This window comes from Lonchura striata, chromosome 2, assembly GCF_050655825.1.
Source record: "Lonchura striata isolate lonStrDom1 chromosome 2, ASM5065582v1, whole genome shotgun sequence".
Lineage (NCBI taxonomy): Eukaryota > Metazoa > Chordata > Aves > Passeriformes > Estrildidae > Lonchura > Lonchura striata.
The window spans coordinates 37,185,865-37,200,842 of record NC_140704.1 but is presented as its reverse complement, the minus strand read 5'-3'; the positions used below and the strand labels follow the sequence as shown (position 1 = coordinate 37,200,842).

At 44.6% G+C, this 14,978-nt stretch overlaps 1 protein-coding gene across 1 annotated transcript; it reads left to right on the top strand.

Annotated features, from left to right (window-relative positions):
* Positions 1-549: 549 nt before the first annotated feature.
* Positions 550-7,986, top strand: LOC146768194 (uncharacterized). The gene is made up of 2 exons (XM_085568911.1): positions 550-688; positions 6,465-7,986. Exon 2 carries the CDS (start codon positions 6,474-6,476, stop codon positions 7,842-7,844), a length of 1,371 nt encoding a protein of 456 aa, XP_085425037.1. The 5' UTR covers positions 550-688; positions 6,465-6,473; the 3' UTR covers positions 7,845-7,986.
* The last annotated feature ends 6,992 nt before the right edge of the window (positions 7,987-14,978 follow it).

Sequence of the window (14,978 nt, the reverse complement as noted above, 5' to 3'; positions counted from 1 at the left end):
ATCCCTGTTCTTGTCAGTATTGGTCCCTGGAAGCCTTTCCCCTCCCTAAATTCTCCTCATTGGCCCCCTGCAGTGATGTAATCCTTTCCTGTTGGCTGTTCTGTGTTCATCCCCCTCACGCCCACACCCTTTATAACCCCCTGTCAGACCCCAGGTTGTTGGACATCTGTCACTGTCCCGGTTTGGGAGAATAAAAGCTCTGCAGACCTCATACAGGTGTCCGCTCCCTATTCCTTTGCTTTGGATCATCGTGGCTTTGCCGTGCCTTCGTCACCCACGCCGAGGCAATCACTGCCACCCAGCGCTCTGAGACAGGAGCTGGGGGCAGCCACACTCGTGGCTCCCTCCGGTCACCTGAAGGGGATAAGCTAGCCGGCGTAGACAATCCCTGTGACGGAGCAAGCGAGAGCCACAGGTGGCGCGCCAACGTGCGGCTTTTCCAGAGCGTGGACACCGTCGAGGAACGTCGGACTCCACGTGAGCTAGCCTCACGAAAAGACTGTTGCCTTTGGGCATCGGCCCAGGGATTTTACAGTTTGGCAGCACCATCGCCCCTGTGTGAGCACGCCGATTTTTGTCCGGTGGTGCTCCCAGGGGAAGGAAGCACAATCCTTCCAGCACCAGGGAGGACGCCTCCGGATCCAAGGACCCCTACTGCAGCTTTCTTTCTAGGCGTCGGCGGTTTTTGGTGAGTCTCCTTGGTACCGGGGGGGGGCTCCTTAGGTTGGCAGCTGCGCTCCCGAGGTTAGGGGACACGTTGTGCACAGCGTGAGCAGACTGCCGCCGCTGGCGTTCTAGACCCTTTCTATTTTTTACGTTTTACATTTCCTGCAGTAGGTGGGTGGAATTTTAAGTTGTGTGGGCAGAATGGGTGTTAGGCTGTCCACACAACAAAGGGAGATTTATGTCCAGGTTGCGGGACTCCTGAGGGAGGGATGTTCGTTGAGGGAGGGAATTAGAAGTGTTTCAAAAAATTTAGTTAAAAAATTTGTCAGATGAATTTTCTTTCGTTTTCCCACTGTTTCTGTTGAGAGCGTTAGAGATCGGGAATTTTGGAGAAATGTTGGTTTACTATTGACTGAGGGCACCAGGAGGGGTGACCCTTCAGTCAAAAATGGGTATATGAAGCTGTTTGTGTTCATTTGGGATGTCGTTAAGGATAACAGTGCGGTGACAAATCCATCTGCAAAGTCCCCAGTTCTCCCTAGGTCTGTTTCCCTACCGCATTCTCCGATTCCCGCTTCCCCTAGACTGGAGATACAGGGGGGAGCTGACCGCCAGCAACAGGCGCAGGGAGCAGAATGTTTGCAGCAGCCACAGAGCTGCCGCCTTCTCCCTGGCTCCCCCAGGTCCCTCCGGTACCCTTGCTCTGGCAGTGCTGGCCACACTGTCGGAGATCCTGTCCCTGCCCTTTCTCCTAGTCCCTCTTACCGAGTTGCGAGTCCTAAATGTTTGCCAAGAGTTTTTGTTCCCCCAAATCCTTTCCTCGACTCTCCTACTCCCTATGTTAGTCCCTTTGGAGAAGCACCACAAAATGGCGCTGTAGAAACGCCCTCTCTAACATCACAAAATGGCTGTCGCCTCGTGGCGGGTGCTTCTCCTCCCCAGAATCCATTTTTACCCCTTCCTTCCTACCCCTCCCTTCCTATTCCGGACCCCTCCTCTTCCTTTGCGGCGGCCAGTCAGGCCCCTCCCACAATTTCTCATGCTGCTCCACCCTCAGCACCACCCCTTGAGGCCACGTCATCTACGCCCACCCCTTTTCCCATAACACCATCAGTACCACCCTCGAGTCACGTCACCTCGGGTCAGGGCTCCGCCCTCCAGGACCCTGCCCTCCAGCTTCCTGTTTCCCACGCCCTCACTTCCGGTTCCCACGATAACGTGGGGGCTGGGAGTAATGGGCCTAAAAGGCAGAAAGCTGATGATAACAACGAGTTTCCGTTCCTGGCCCCAGTCACGTATAATGGAAGAGGGCAACACCCAAGATGGGAGCCCCTCTCGTACGATTGCATCAAGGATCTCTGCAAAACTAAGCGAGAATTTGGATCCAAAAGTGAATTTTTCCGGAGCATTTTAAAGGCAACGTTCAATTCAAATATCATGGTCCCTGCAGATTTAAGGCGTTTATTCAGTTGCCTGCTCCCATCCTCTGAATATAAAATGTGGGAAAGAACCTGGAAGAGATTAGCAGGTGACCTCCTTCCAGAAATTTTGCAGAGCCCCGAGTATGCAACCGACATAGAACAAAATCCTATTACCTTAGACCACCTTGTTGGTGAGGGTGATTGGAGCCAAGCACAGAAACAAGCAGCAGGGATCCCGAGGCCAGTATTAGATCTCTCCAAAGATGCTGCTGAGCGGGCCTTTCTCAGCATGCCATCCAAGGAACCTGCTATTTCTTACATTTCTCTTAAGCAATCTGTTACAGAGCCCTTTACTGATTTTGTGGACCGAGTAAAAGAAGTTATAGAAAAAAGGGTGGAAGGTCAAGAAGCACAGGATCAACTAATCCGAGAGATTGTTACTACCAATGCAAATGAGGCGTGCCGACGAGTCATCTTGGCACTTCCAGCATCGCCTCCGCCAGCGCTAGAACAACTGATTGAGGAGTGCACACGAAAAGCCATTTTATTCGCAGAAGATCTAGCAAAAAAATCGCGAGACAAAGTAGTAGCTTCGACGGCATTACCTCCAGAACCTACACCACCAAAGCCGCGTAGATGCTTCCATTGTCAACAGGAAGGACATTTTATAGCTCAATGTCCCTTCATTGGAAGGGCACCGCCTCAACGGGGGAACACAGGGGAGGGGAAATCTGACAAACAGCATCAAAAAAACTAAAGGGGGAGCGCGGACCTACCCCGCGTGAGGACACAAATGGGGCAGGTCACGGTAATCAGGACATCACTGCTAGGGCTGCAATCCATTCCATCATTCCAAGTATCAGCAGCCAAGTTTATACAGACAGTACTGTAGAACCTTACCTGCTTAAAATAACGAAATCTGTATATCTCTCCAATCAGGATTGGCACTACATCGTTGCATCGCCAGAGCTTCTACCCCGCATTACCAACTGTGAGACTCAGAGGGCCAAGGATCTTCTAAACTGCAAGTACCTTGTCATTGGGGACACCAAACACACCCCGCTTGAGGTGGAAATTCCTCCAGCAATCCTTACATCGGATCCTAAGACTTTCTACCTCATGGCGCGCTGTGTCCACCCCCCCCTCTTCCTGCCGGAGGGACAGGTCATTGCACAGGCCATTCCAGTGCCTCAGTTTTTGTGCGATGACCTAGACCTCTCAATTTTTTACACTGAAATTCTGGGAGAGGAGAAGCCCCTCGTATGGTGTGGCCTTAAGAACGAGGGGCATTCCATCCAACTTCAGGGGATGATGGACACGGGAGCAGATGTGACGGTCATTCCACCACACAAGTGGCCGTCACAATGGGAGTTGCAGGACGTGGATAGCGCAGTCCTAGGCGTAGGGGGCACGCAATTAGCAAGGCAGTCAAAGAGCATAGTACAAATTAAGGGGCCGAATGGGCAATTAGCCTCTGTACGCCCATTCGTGTTAAATTCTAAGTTTACTCTCTGGGGGAGAGATGCCATGTCCCAGTGGGGGGCCAAATTGGAACTGCCGGCCCCTCAGGATTTTTAGGAGCGGCCACTGAGGAGCGCCTCACCCAGAAACTTAATTGGCTAACAGATTCACCTGTCTGGGTAGAGCAGTGGCCGCTGAGTAAGAAAAAATTAAAGGCGCTCAATCACATCGTGGAGGAGGAACTGGCCAAAGGCCACATTGTCGAGACTAATAGCCCTTGGAATTCTCCAGTCTTCGTTATCAAGAAGCCGGGGAAAGACAAGTGGCGCCTCCTTCACGATCTGAGAAGAATCAATAATGTCATCGAGGACATGGGGTCTCTCCAGCCAGGGATGCCATCCCCATCTATGCTCCCCCAAAATTGGAAATTGGCAATTTTAGACATAAAAGATTGTTTCTTCCATATTCCCTTACACCCAGCTGACGCGCCACGTTTTGCTTTCTCGGTGCCTTCCATCAACCGAGAAGCTCCCATGAAGCGCTACCACTGGCGAGTTCTCCCGCAAGGGATGAAGAACAGCCCTACCATCTGCCAGTGGTATGTCGCCAAAGTTCTGTCCTCGGTGCGCGCCAAGTGGGAAAATTGTATCATATACCACTACATGGATGATGTCCTTGTTTGTGCCCGCAGTGACAACGTACTTGCAGAAGCACTGGAGGACACTATCACAGCCTTGTCGGTGGCCGGATTTGAGCTTCAAAAAGAAAAGGTACAACGGCTGCCGCCTTGGAAGTATCTGGGCCTAGAAATCAGTAAGAGAACCATAACACCTCAAAAAATTATCATTAGTGATAACCCAAACACCTTACGTGACCTCCACCAGCTCTGTGGGTCCTTGAACTGGATCAGGCCCTGGCTGGGGCTCACCACGGGGGACCTGTCCCCTCTCTTCAACTTATTGAAGGGGAGGGAAGACCTAGATTCCCCGAGGGCGCTGACCCAGGAGGCCAGGACCGCATTAGAGAAAGTTCAGTCCACCATAGTGGGCAGACAAGCCCATCGCTGTCGTGAAGACCTCACATTCAGATTTATTGTTCTAGGAAAACTGCCACACCTTCACGGGCTCATTTTTCAATGGGACAAAGACCAACGGGACCCTCTCTTGATAATAGAGTGGGTGTTCCTTGGTCACCAAATGTCCAAGAGCATTACAACTCCGCAGGAGCTGATGGCTCAGCTGATTATGCGGGCCAGGGCTCGCCTGAGAGTGTTAGCGGGGTGTGATTTTACGTGCATACACCTTCCCATTAAAACATCGACGGGGAAATTAACTAAGGAGACCCTTGAGCATTTGCTTCATACCAATGAATGTTTACAATTCGCTCTGGACAGTTACACCGGACAAATTCTAATTAATCATCCAGGACACAAATTATTTGAAACACAATTCGACCTAATTCCAAAAAGCATTCAAAGCGAAAAGCCCCTAGAGGGACTGACAATTTTCACAGACGCGTCCGGAAGATCGCACAAGTCAGTAATGACTTGGAAAGACCCTCAAACTCAGCAGTGGGAAGCCGATGTTAAGGTTGTGGAGGGCTCTCCACAAGTTGCTGAGTTGGACGCAGTCGTCAGGGCCTTCGAAAAATTCCCAGAACCCATCAACATTGTTACTGATTCGGCATATGTTGCAGGTGTGGTGTCCAGGGCTGAGCATGCAGTGCTCAAGGAAGTCTCAAACCCTGTGATCTTCGGCTTGCTCTCGAAATTAATTTACCTGGTTTCCCACCGAGAGCAACCCTTTTTCGTGATGCACGTGAGATCGCACACCGACCTCCCTGGCTTCATTGCTGAGGGCAATCGCAAGGCGGATGCTCTGGCCGCCCCTTTACAGCTGGCTGGTCGGCCCAACATCGTCGAACAGGCCAAGCTGAGCCATCAGTTGTTCCACCAAAATGCTCCGGGTCTGGTCCGCCAATTCCACCTGCGGCGAGACCAGGCCAGAGCAATTGTGGCCGATTGCCCCAACTGCCAGGAGTCCTCACTTCCAACGGTGGTTTCCGGAGTGAACCCTAGGGGACTCCGCAGTTGTGAAGTGTGGCAGACTGACATAACACATGTAAAAGAGTTTGGAAGGTACCAGCATATACATGTGTCAGTGGACACTTTCTCTGGTGCAGTCTTCGCCTCAGCCCACAGAGGGCAGAAAACTGCGTATGCCAAGAACCATCTTATGCAGGCATTTGCAGTCTTGGGGGTCCCTAATACCATTAAGACCGACAGCGGCCCTACTTATACTTCTAAGGCGTTCAGTGAGTTTTTACAAGAGTGGGGAATTCAACATCGGACAGGGATTGCATACTCCCCCACCGGCCAAGCTGTGGTAGAGAGAACACATCAAACTTTGAAGAAAGTCCTCCAGCGCCAGCGGGGAGATACCAAGATGCTATCACCACAACTTAGGCTCTGCAAGGCCCTCTTTACCATCAATTTCCTCAATTGTTCCTTCGACAGGCCAGATCCACCAATCCTAAGACATTTTGGGAGAAGTGATCACCTGAGGCCAAAAGAACGGCCTCCGGTGCTGGTAAGGGATCCAGACTCTGGAAAAATCCAGGGTCCGTTCCAACTGGTCACATGGGGACGTGGATACGCCTGCGTGTCCACGCCCTCAGGTGTCAAATGGGTCCCCAAAAAATGGGTCAAACCATACACATCAACACAACAAGAAAAACAGATACAGAGTGATTCCCCCAACACGATGGAAGACCCCACCGATGATAGTGTTGCATCCAACCGAAGGCGCCGCAAGGGGGGAAGAGTTCCCTAACCTTTTTTCAGCCTTCCCAGATAGTCAGCAGGCGAAATTATTTTCTTATGCATTAATGTGTTATGTTTCTCTTCTCTCCCCTCAGGCAACAATTATGTTACCCTTCGGACTTTTGGTCTTTCTCTGGCTCTACCCTCTGACTCTATTCCAGTCCTCGGACGCGTGGGTCGTTCCACAACCCCGGAAGAATGTATGGGTAACCTTAGCCCATGCCCTCAAACAAGATCATATTTGTCTCTCTTCGTCCGCAGCAGAGAATCCCATGTCCACCTGCCTGGTGGGGATTCCATTTAAGTTAGAGGAGTATCCCACCTCGCTGCGCACCATCCAAAATCAGATTAACAATGAAAACCCTCCGAATAAATGGGTTGAAATCTTTAGGTATTGGGGAGTCGTCAATACTGCCAAAACGCCCATTACCAATCCCTTACAACTCTGGAGGAAGTGGGTGTACGATCTTCCCTATACGGAAGAGTATGCGGAGCCTCAAGAATTTGAACTATTGGGTTCTGCAAAAGCAATGTACTGCATACACTTTGAATATGAGCCCAGCTCTCGTAGGGACTCATATGAAGATGTAAAACAACATAAGATCGAATTTCAAGCAAAACAATGGTGCCAGTTTGTTATTAAGATGGGGGCTCCTTCAACTGATGACTCATATGCACGAAAATTGGAAAAGGGAATGTTCCTAATCTGCGGAGATAGGGCATATCCTGGAATCCCCTCTCGTCTCCTCGGAGGTCCCTGCACTCTGGGGCGTCTTTCCCTGGCTTCTCCCAACATGACCCAAATTCCAATTCGGCATGCCAAAAGGGTAACTAAAATTTCAAAACGGAGTGCAAGCCAATTCGACGAACATTGTGACGCCGAGATTTATCATTGGGCCAAATCTAAAAGGATTGCTGTCTCCGTGTTTTTGCCGTGGGTGGCAGCAGCCAAAGCATTGAGTGAATTGAGCAATTTAGAGTGTTGGGTTACGAAGCAGGCAAATTTGACATCGACAGCCTTAAGTAACCTCCTAGAAGACGAAGAAATAACCCGGAAGGCTACCCTGCAAAATCGGGCAGCCATTGATTTTCTGCTGCTGGCTCATGGGCATGGGTGCCAAGATTTTGAGGAGTTGTGCTGCTTTAATTTGTCATCTAAGAGCCAAAGCGTCCACGCATCCATCAAGGAGATAAAGAGCTTAATTGGGACAGTACAACAAGAAAATGAAGACTGGTTTAGAGACATGTTTAAAAACTGGAATTTATCAGGGTGGATGATTTCCATTATCAAGGACATTGCCTACCTTATTATAATAATTTTCTTAGTCTCCCTATCATTTGGAATCCTTAAACGCGTCATCACCTCCGCCACGACCTCGACTAAAACTAAAACTCCAAAAATTGTAGTCGCCGCCGCAGTCTCCACAGAAGAAGAATGGTGGGAGGGAGACCGGCAGGCGGGAACAGAAGTTTAAACCTACCTCCAGCGTCCCCTCAAATTTAAAAAATAAAAAAGGGGGAGATGTGGTGGCGTGGTAGTTTCACAAGGGTTTATAAGGGTTTTGGTGATTAAGTTAGAAATTAATTGTTAGATAGGTTATGTTGGTATGTTCCATGTGTCCCCTATTCCTCCCTAGAATGGTCTTTCCCTATCTGCTGGCCACAAAAGTTTTCCTGCCACAGGGTTGTCAATCTCCCTCAGTATCTAGAAATATCCCTGTCAGTCCAGGTGGTACTGCCCTCTTTACCTGTCAATCCCTGAAACCACCCCCATTTTCTTCTAGAAAGTTCAATGTCAATCATCCCTGTTCTTGTCAGTATTGGTCCCTGGAAGCCTTTCCCCTCCCTAAATTCTCCTCATTGGCCCCCTGCAGTGATGTAATCCTTTCCTGTTGGCTGTTCTGTGTTCATCCCCCTCACGCCCACACCCTTTATAACCCCCTGTCAGACCCCAGGTTGTTGGACATCTGTCACTGTCCCGGTTTGGGAGAATAAAAGCTCTGCAGACCTCATACAGGTGTCCGCTCCCTATTCCTTTGCTTTGGATCATCGTGGCTTTGCCGTGCCTTCGTCACCCACGCCGAGGCAATCACTGCCACCCAGCGCTCTGAGACAGGAGCTGGGGGCAGCCACACTCGTGGCTCCCTCCGGTCACCTGAAGGGGATAAGCTAGCCGGCGTAGACAATCCCTGTGACGGAGCAAGCGAGAGCCACACAGCCAAAGAACACATGATTTCATTTCAAGCAATCCAACTCAATTACTGCAAAGGGTGTGGGAAGTGATCTGTCTGTATCACTGCTGTCAGCCCAAGGGAGGATCACTGCTGATGGCCTGTGACAAGGAAAACATTTTCACAGCTATGTCTACTAGTCTATCACCAAAAAATGTTCCCTCACCACTTTTGATAAAAGGGGATTTTAAATACAGCTGTGAAAAAAAAGTATTTTCTCATGTAATTCCACATTTCAAATATTTTTCACTTCACATGAGGATGCAACTAAAGCTTCTTGAAGGTTCTCACCAAGAGAAAGCATGCTTTCCCTGACACTTCCAGATCAGGTTCACCATGGTATACAACCTGGTCTAAACAAGGCATGAGCACCAGGTTTTTTGGGGTGGAACTGTTGCATATATATGTTATCTATAAACACTCAAACATTTTACTGCAGCCAGGACTTGATCCCAGTAGTGTTTGTGAACTTGATTGTTGTGGTTTGGGACAACTACTTGTCCATCTTTATCCCTCTCCAGCATGGAGTCAAGATAGCTGTCCCAAACTAAGCTAAATATGCTTCAGTTTGACAACCAGTCACTTAATGACAAAAGTAATTTCAGTAAAATATTCTCAACCAGTGGCAGTATTGCTGTTTTTGGAACACATTCTAAATAGCAATCAGCATGGCCAGCCTGACCTTGTCTGAAATCTGTTCAGAAGACATTTAATGAATGAGACTAGAAAGCTAGAATAGAGTCTGACATGGCCTGTATTCTCCACAGACTGGGGTGCTTTTCAGCTAGAGTGCCCTTTAGTAGGGGTCTGTTGGCTGTAAAGTACAGTCCCATGGTCAAGGCAGTATGGTTCATTAACATGGAGTCAGCAGGACTTAGGCACATAATGTTACATACAAGTTCTTTTAAATATGGACTATGAAATCATTGATCCTCGGGAAATATTCTTAATATCTGCAGAATTAAGAAATGGAGACAGACATTCTGTCTCAATAGCATAAACATAACTTTATTTACAATGTTTTTAAAGTTGACTTAAGAAGATGTACATAAATAGTCTTCTACAAAGTGTGCATCAACAATCTAGGGGAAAAATAGTAAAAACTAAAATCTTTTTCTTTGTTTTCAAATTAGAAAGATGTCAAGTGGTTCTGAACAGCTGAGTTTCTTGTATTATTCAGGAGAAGTGTTCATCAACATTTAGGCATGTAAACTCCATATATTTTAGGTTCCTTTAGTATACCTTGTTTTGTGTGTATGTCAGGACATCTTAAGCTTAAACATTATGCCGAGAAGGTTTAATTATCTGCTACTTGCATCACATATCTTCAGCCCACTCTTTACTGTCCAAAATATTAACTGAAAGTTTGGAATATGACTACAGGTTAAAATGGATTTATTTGATTAATGTGTGTATACAAGCATGGGTTCTCTTGTGAACTATTCAAGTGTTGAGTTTAATTGAGCTACAGCTGGTGCTGACTGTGTTTCCAGGGAGTAGGGATTTACTGACTGATTGACTGTGTCTCCCTTTTAACCTGGATGAAGATGCATTCAGGAAGAAGTGAAATTTCCTGATGATACAAAACCACAGGGAGAATAGAAAAAAAGAAAAGAGCAATAAACTGAATGAAAATAAGAGCACATCAAAGCAAGTAGTTTATATAAAAGGAATGAAACTAGACATAGCAGTTAGGAAATGCATGAAATCAGGGATTTTGTTTGTAAATCTCCAATTCAACTGGGGAGGAAGGAAGAGGAAAAAACCCAGATAAGAGCTACTATATCAATGACAATGCAAATCTGTTTTGGAGAGGCAGAATAAATTAAATTAATGAACTTTTAAAACCCTTCAGCTGAGAACCTCTCTCCCTTGTTGGCAGAGCTAGAAACAGCTGTTCAAATGGTATCACAGAAGAAATACAGAAAAAGAAAAAAAATTCAAAAATTTTCTTTCCTGCTCAAGGATATCACACATCCTGTGTGACTTGTAATAAGTATGCTTATCCTAAGAAAAGGCAGAGAAACCAAATGCAAATTGACAGGGTGTAACCAAAAATATAAAAGAGAAATAGAGCTATCCAGTTAGAAACAAACCACAAAAAAAAAAAATCCCCCATCCCCAAAACCTCCACAGACTTCATCATCTGGAAAAACACTGAAAAATTTAACACTTGCCATCATTTTGCCTGAATAGAAGTTCTGGACAGTGATTCAGAAAGAGGCCACAAAAAGGTTCTTTCCGGATATTCTGGATGTGCAAAACCAACCCCTCATATCTATCCTGTCCCTATTCCATCTTCCAACATTAACAGAGCACATCCTGCCCTTCTGTAAGTGGGAAAGTCACTTCTGTATTTCAAGTTTTTCTTCTGTTGGACCTTTCCTCTTTTTTACCAGTAATGTCATTGCTGTCTTTCCATAAAACATGATCTGTTCTTTACATGAAGGTTTAATATACCTTTTTTTTCCTCCTCTCTTGCCAGGGAGAAACACAGTAAGTTTTAATTCTCCTTAACATATATCTTGTTGCTGCCCACAGTTATAAATGGAGATGTTCTAGAAATATGGTTAGTTTTCATTATGCATATTTTTATTCACTGAGAAAGAATGTGTTCTATGCAAAAATAATTGTGGAAATCTAATTATTTAGAAAATCAAAGTTGTTCTGAATAATGTCTCTATTATGATTTTGCATGTACAGTCTAGGAAGCTGGAATATCAGATTTTCAAGAAGCTTCTCACTTTTTTTATACTAGGCTAGGAAAAGTCATAAGAACACTCTGTGCCAGGTTTGCCAGTATCTCGAAGGCTTGAAAATCTCAACTGTCATCTGACTCGACAGGTCAGGGAAGCAGATGTACTTCTAAAAACACACACGGGAGCTGGGAGCAAAGACATACAATGTGTGGGACTGTGATGCCATTATGTCACTGAGAATTTTGTCTTTTAACTTGGATTTCAGAGTATAAACTGGCCAATCTTAAGCTCCTCTCCCCAGTGTTGTGGCTTCTCTCCTGTTCTATAGCCCTGGTTGCTGGATATATCTGTCAGATATATCAAATGACTGATTGGAAGAACTGGCTTTTTTTGGCACAGGGGGTCACCAACCAGGAAAGAACCATGTGCTCAATTTAATATGCAATAAAATATGAAGCTTGAGCTCAGATGACGGAGTCGATTCCTGGCAAATGAGATCTGACAAGTCTAAAGAATATATTGAAAGTGTAAGATTTTATTCACATGGTAGTCAGAACAACTCCTCAAAAATACCTATCCTTATCCATCTCAGAGGAACTCAATGCACAGAAACCCTAAAAATTAGAATAACAGGGAACAAAACCCACACAAAACCACAAGAAAATACACACACTCCCAGGAGTAACCTCTGATCACTGAGTATCACAATGGCAGAGAGAACCATACATTCCCCAAATTCTTTACTACAGTATGCACAGTACAGTACAGAATGAGTAGATGCTTCTACTGTTGACACTTTAAATAGTGTCCCATTCATATGGATAGAAAAGAAACAAGTTGTGAGGAAAAGTTAATGAGAGTTCTTCATATTTAGCAGAGTATAGAGAAAGTGTTTACAGTGTGGTATCTCCTCATTTTTTTCTCCAAGTATAATCTGTTCTCTACACAAGAAATAAATTAGGTGTCTTTCCAGATTTTATGAAGAACATTTAGAAGAGAGATACAAGTACGGAATAAATTTTAAGTATTCATGGAAAAATAACGTAAAAACATATAAATATTAACATTCTGAATTTTAAAAGATTGACACCTATGGCTTCATCCTTGCAGGTTTGCATGTATGTTATCAAATATACCAATATACTGTATTTCCATTTTATTCCAGCAAAAGGAGATAGCCTTTGTTTTGGCCAGCAAGTCTGATATTTCTTCTGTGCTGGAGTAATTAAAAGCAAAGACGAAAAGCTTCTAATTTTTAAAAGGATGTATTGAAGTGAAGTCCCACAATTTTTTTTATTATCTTCCTCCAAAGTACTATTTATAAATTCGGTCTTTTGATAGTTTTTCTGCAAACTATTTGTAAAACACATTCACTTGCAGAGTAATCTGGCTCCACCAAGTGACGATTGCTGTGATTGCTAGTCGACACTCAGACCTAACACAAAAGGGTACTAAATATTAACCTAATTTGGTGACATGGGATTTTGCTGGATGGCTTTGAACTTCACTATATCATACATTTTAAATAGATTATACTGATGTGTAGATGGTAAGTGAAACCACTGAAGCAATGCAAGGAACTTACTTGTCCCACTGGATGATGATGAAAATAAGTACCCATAGGTTTACTATTAGTAACTCCAGCAATAACACCTGTGAGAATCATAGGAAGGTAGGAGGGAGGCAGGAGAGTAAATCATTTTCCTAAAACTCATTCCACACCTTCCGGGTGCAGATAGATAATGAGAGAAAGCCTGCTGTAATATCAAGAATGTGTATGAATGAACTCGCTACACTGTCCTTAAGGTAGCAAGGACATGTAAGGTCTAAGAGAACATGCTCTAGACAGCTAAAAACAAAGGGGATGAAACTCACAGGTGTAAAGAAGATTATCGTAAAATGTGTTCTGCAAAACTAATTTTGAATGACCCCACATTCTGAAAGAGAAGTTTTTAAAGCACTTTAGGTGGCCAGGGAGAGACCTGAAAAGCCTGACTGTGAAACTGGAATTGCTTTGGATTCTGCCTGCATTGACTCTGTGAATCCACCCAAAGACCCTGGGCTTAGATTTTGCAAGCACACAGGGGCATGAAAAAGTAGCTCTGCTGAAATTGTAAACTACTGTGATGCAGTTGATAGGTTTTAAATATCACTGTTAATCAATTGTAAATTTTACCATAAACAGCAGGATTTCCTTTATCATCATTATTACATGCAGTTGTTATTTTTGGTGAGGAAGACTATGGAAAGGCTGAGCAATCTGTCTTTTTTTACCTCATAGTTTTACTTTGAATAATTCCTAACAGAAAAACCAATGCAAGGGGTCAGCAGCTATTGGAAAGAATCATAAACCAATGCCCATTAATACATACACACACATAGGACATTCAAACTATTAGAAATTAATATAGAAATTGCAAAGAGGACTACATAGAAATTTTGGGCGCACAGCAGCTCAAACCTAGGGTCTGTCTGCAGTGATAGTGGAAAAGAAAAGAAACAATGCATAAATCTCTTTGACTGAGGTGTGTGCCACCTCAAGTTGCCTTAAGTTTTCTTTATATAAAAAAGTAGAAATGCAATTATTTATTTAAATGAAGTTTAGCTTTTTTTAGCCTAGAATTGTTTGGATCTTTTGAGGGCACTCATTATAAGATGAAAGCCTGAGGCATTTCACATCAAAGCTGTATTCCACTCTGCATCTTGGCACAGGAGGGAACAGACAACCTTGCAGACCAATAGAAGCTGCTACTGTCCTAGATCCAGCTGTTATTCTGAGGAAGGGCAGGGGGTGTGAATAAAATAGCAAGGAAAATCACCTCTGGATCTGAACTGACTCCTTTTGAAGAATACATTAGGATGCTTCTAAAAGCCAAATTTTTGCTTAGATTCCTTGTAAGTCTGACACTGCACCTGGTGGGGGGGGGGGGGGGGGGGGACAGAATTACACATATTCTCCATGCTGAAGATCACAAGGGCAAAGAAAAATCTTAGGGTTTTTTTTCCTAGATTTTCACCAAGATCCTGTCCATAGCATTCTAGGACTTTATTCCTTCAAAATTGCAGACTTTTTATGGTTTATGGACTCCAGCATCAATTAGTGAGAAATGCAATTCTTTCAATCCTGAACAATTAGTGTTAACATTATTGTCTCTAACAAAAGCTAGCAGCACCAAATTCCACTGGCCCATCAGAAGACACCCATTCTAGGGTTAAAAATCAGTTATCCCAAACTGTAAATTGACTGTCCAGCAAACAGCAGCTTAGTCAGGAAGCAGAGACCAATAAGGTGGTAGAATACGATGCAAATTAAAAGAAGCAAGTGTAAATCTTAGTAAAATCTGTGCTGAAGGCTGCACTGAAGAAAAGAAATAATTGAAATAGCTGGTAATTCTGATTTTAAATTGTACTTTTGTGTAAGATTTCAGGATTAAAAAAAAGGCCAAGCGAGTTTTCATGAGGCAACATATAAGCTACAATAAGCAAGTACTAAGGGAGACATATGAAAACATTTTTAACAAAAGAATTATGGCAACTGCAGACTCCCTCATTTCTTGCTCACTAGTAAGTACTCCAGTTGACTACAGAAGACCATGCACTAAGACCTAAGCCTCTTTACTATAAAATAATGCACAGTCAGACAAATTATATAAAAATAATAGAATTAAAATGGGTTTCC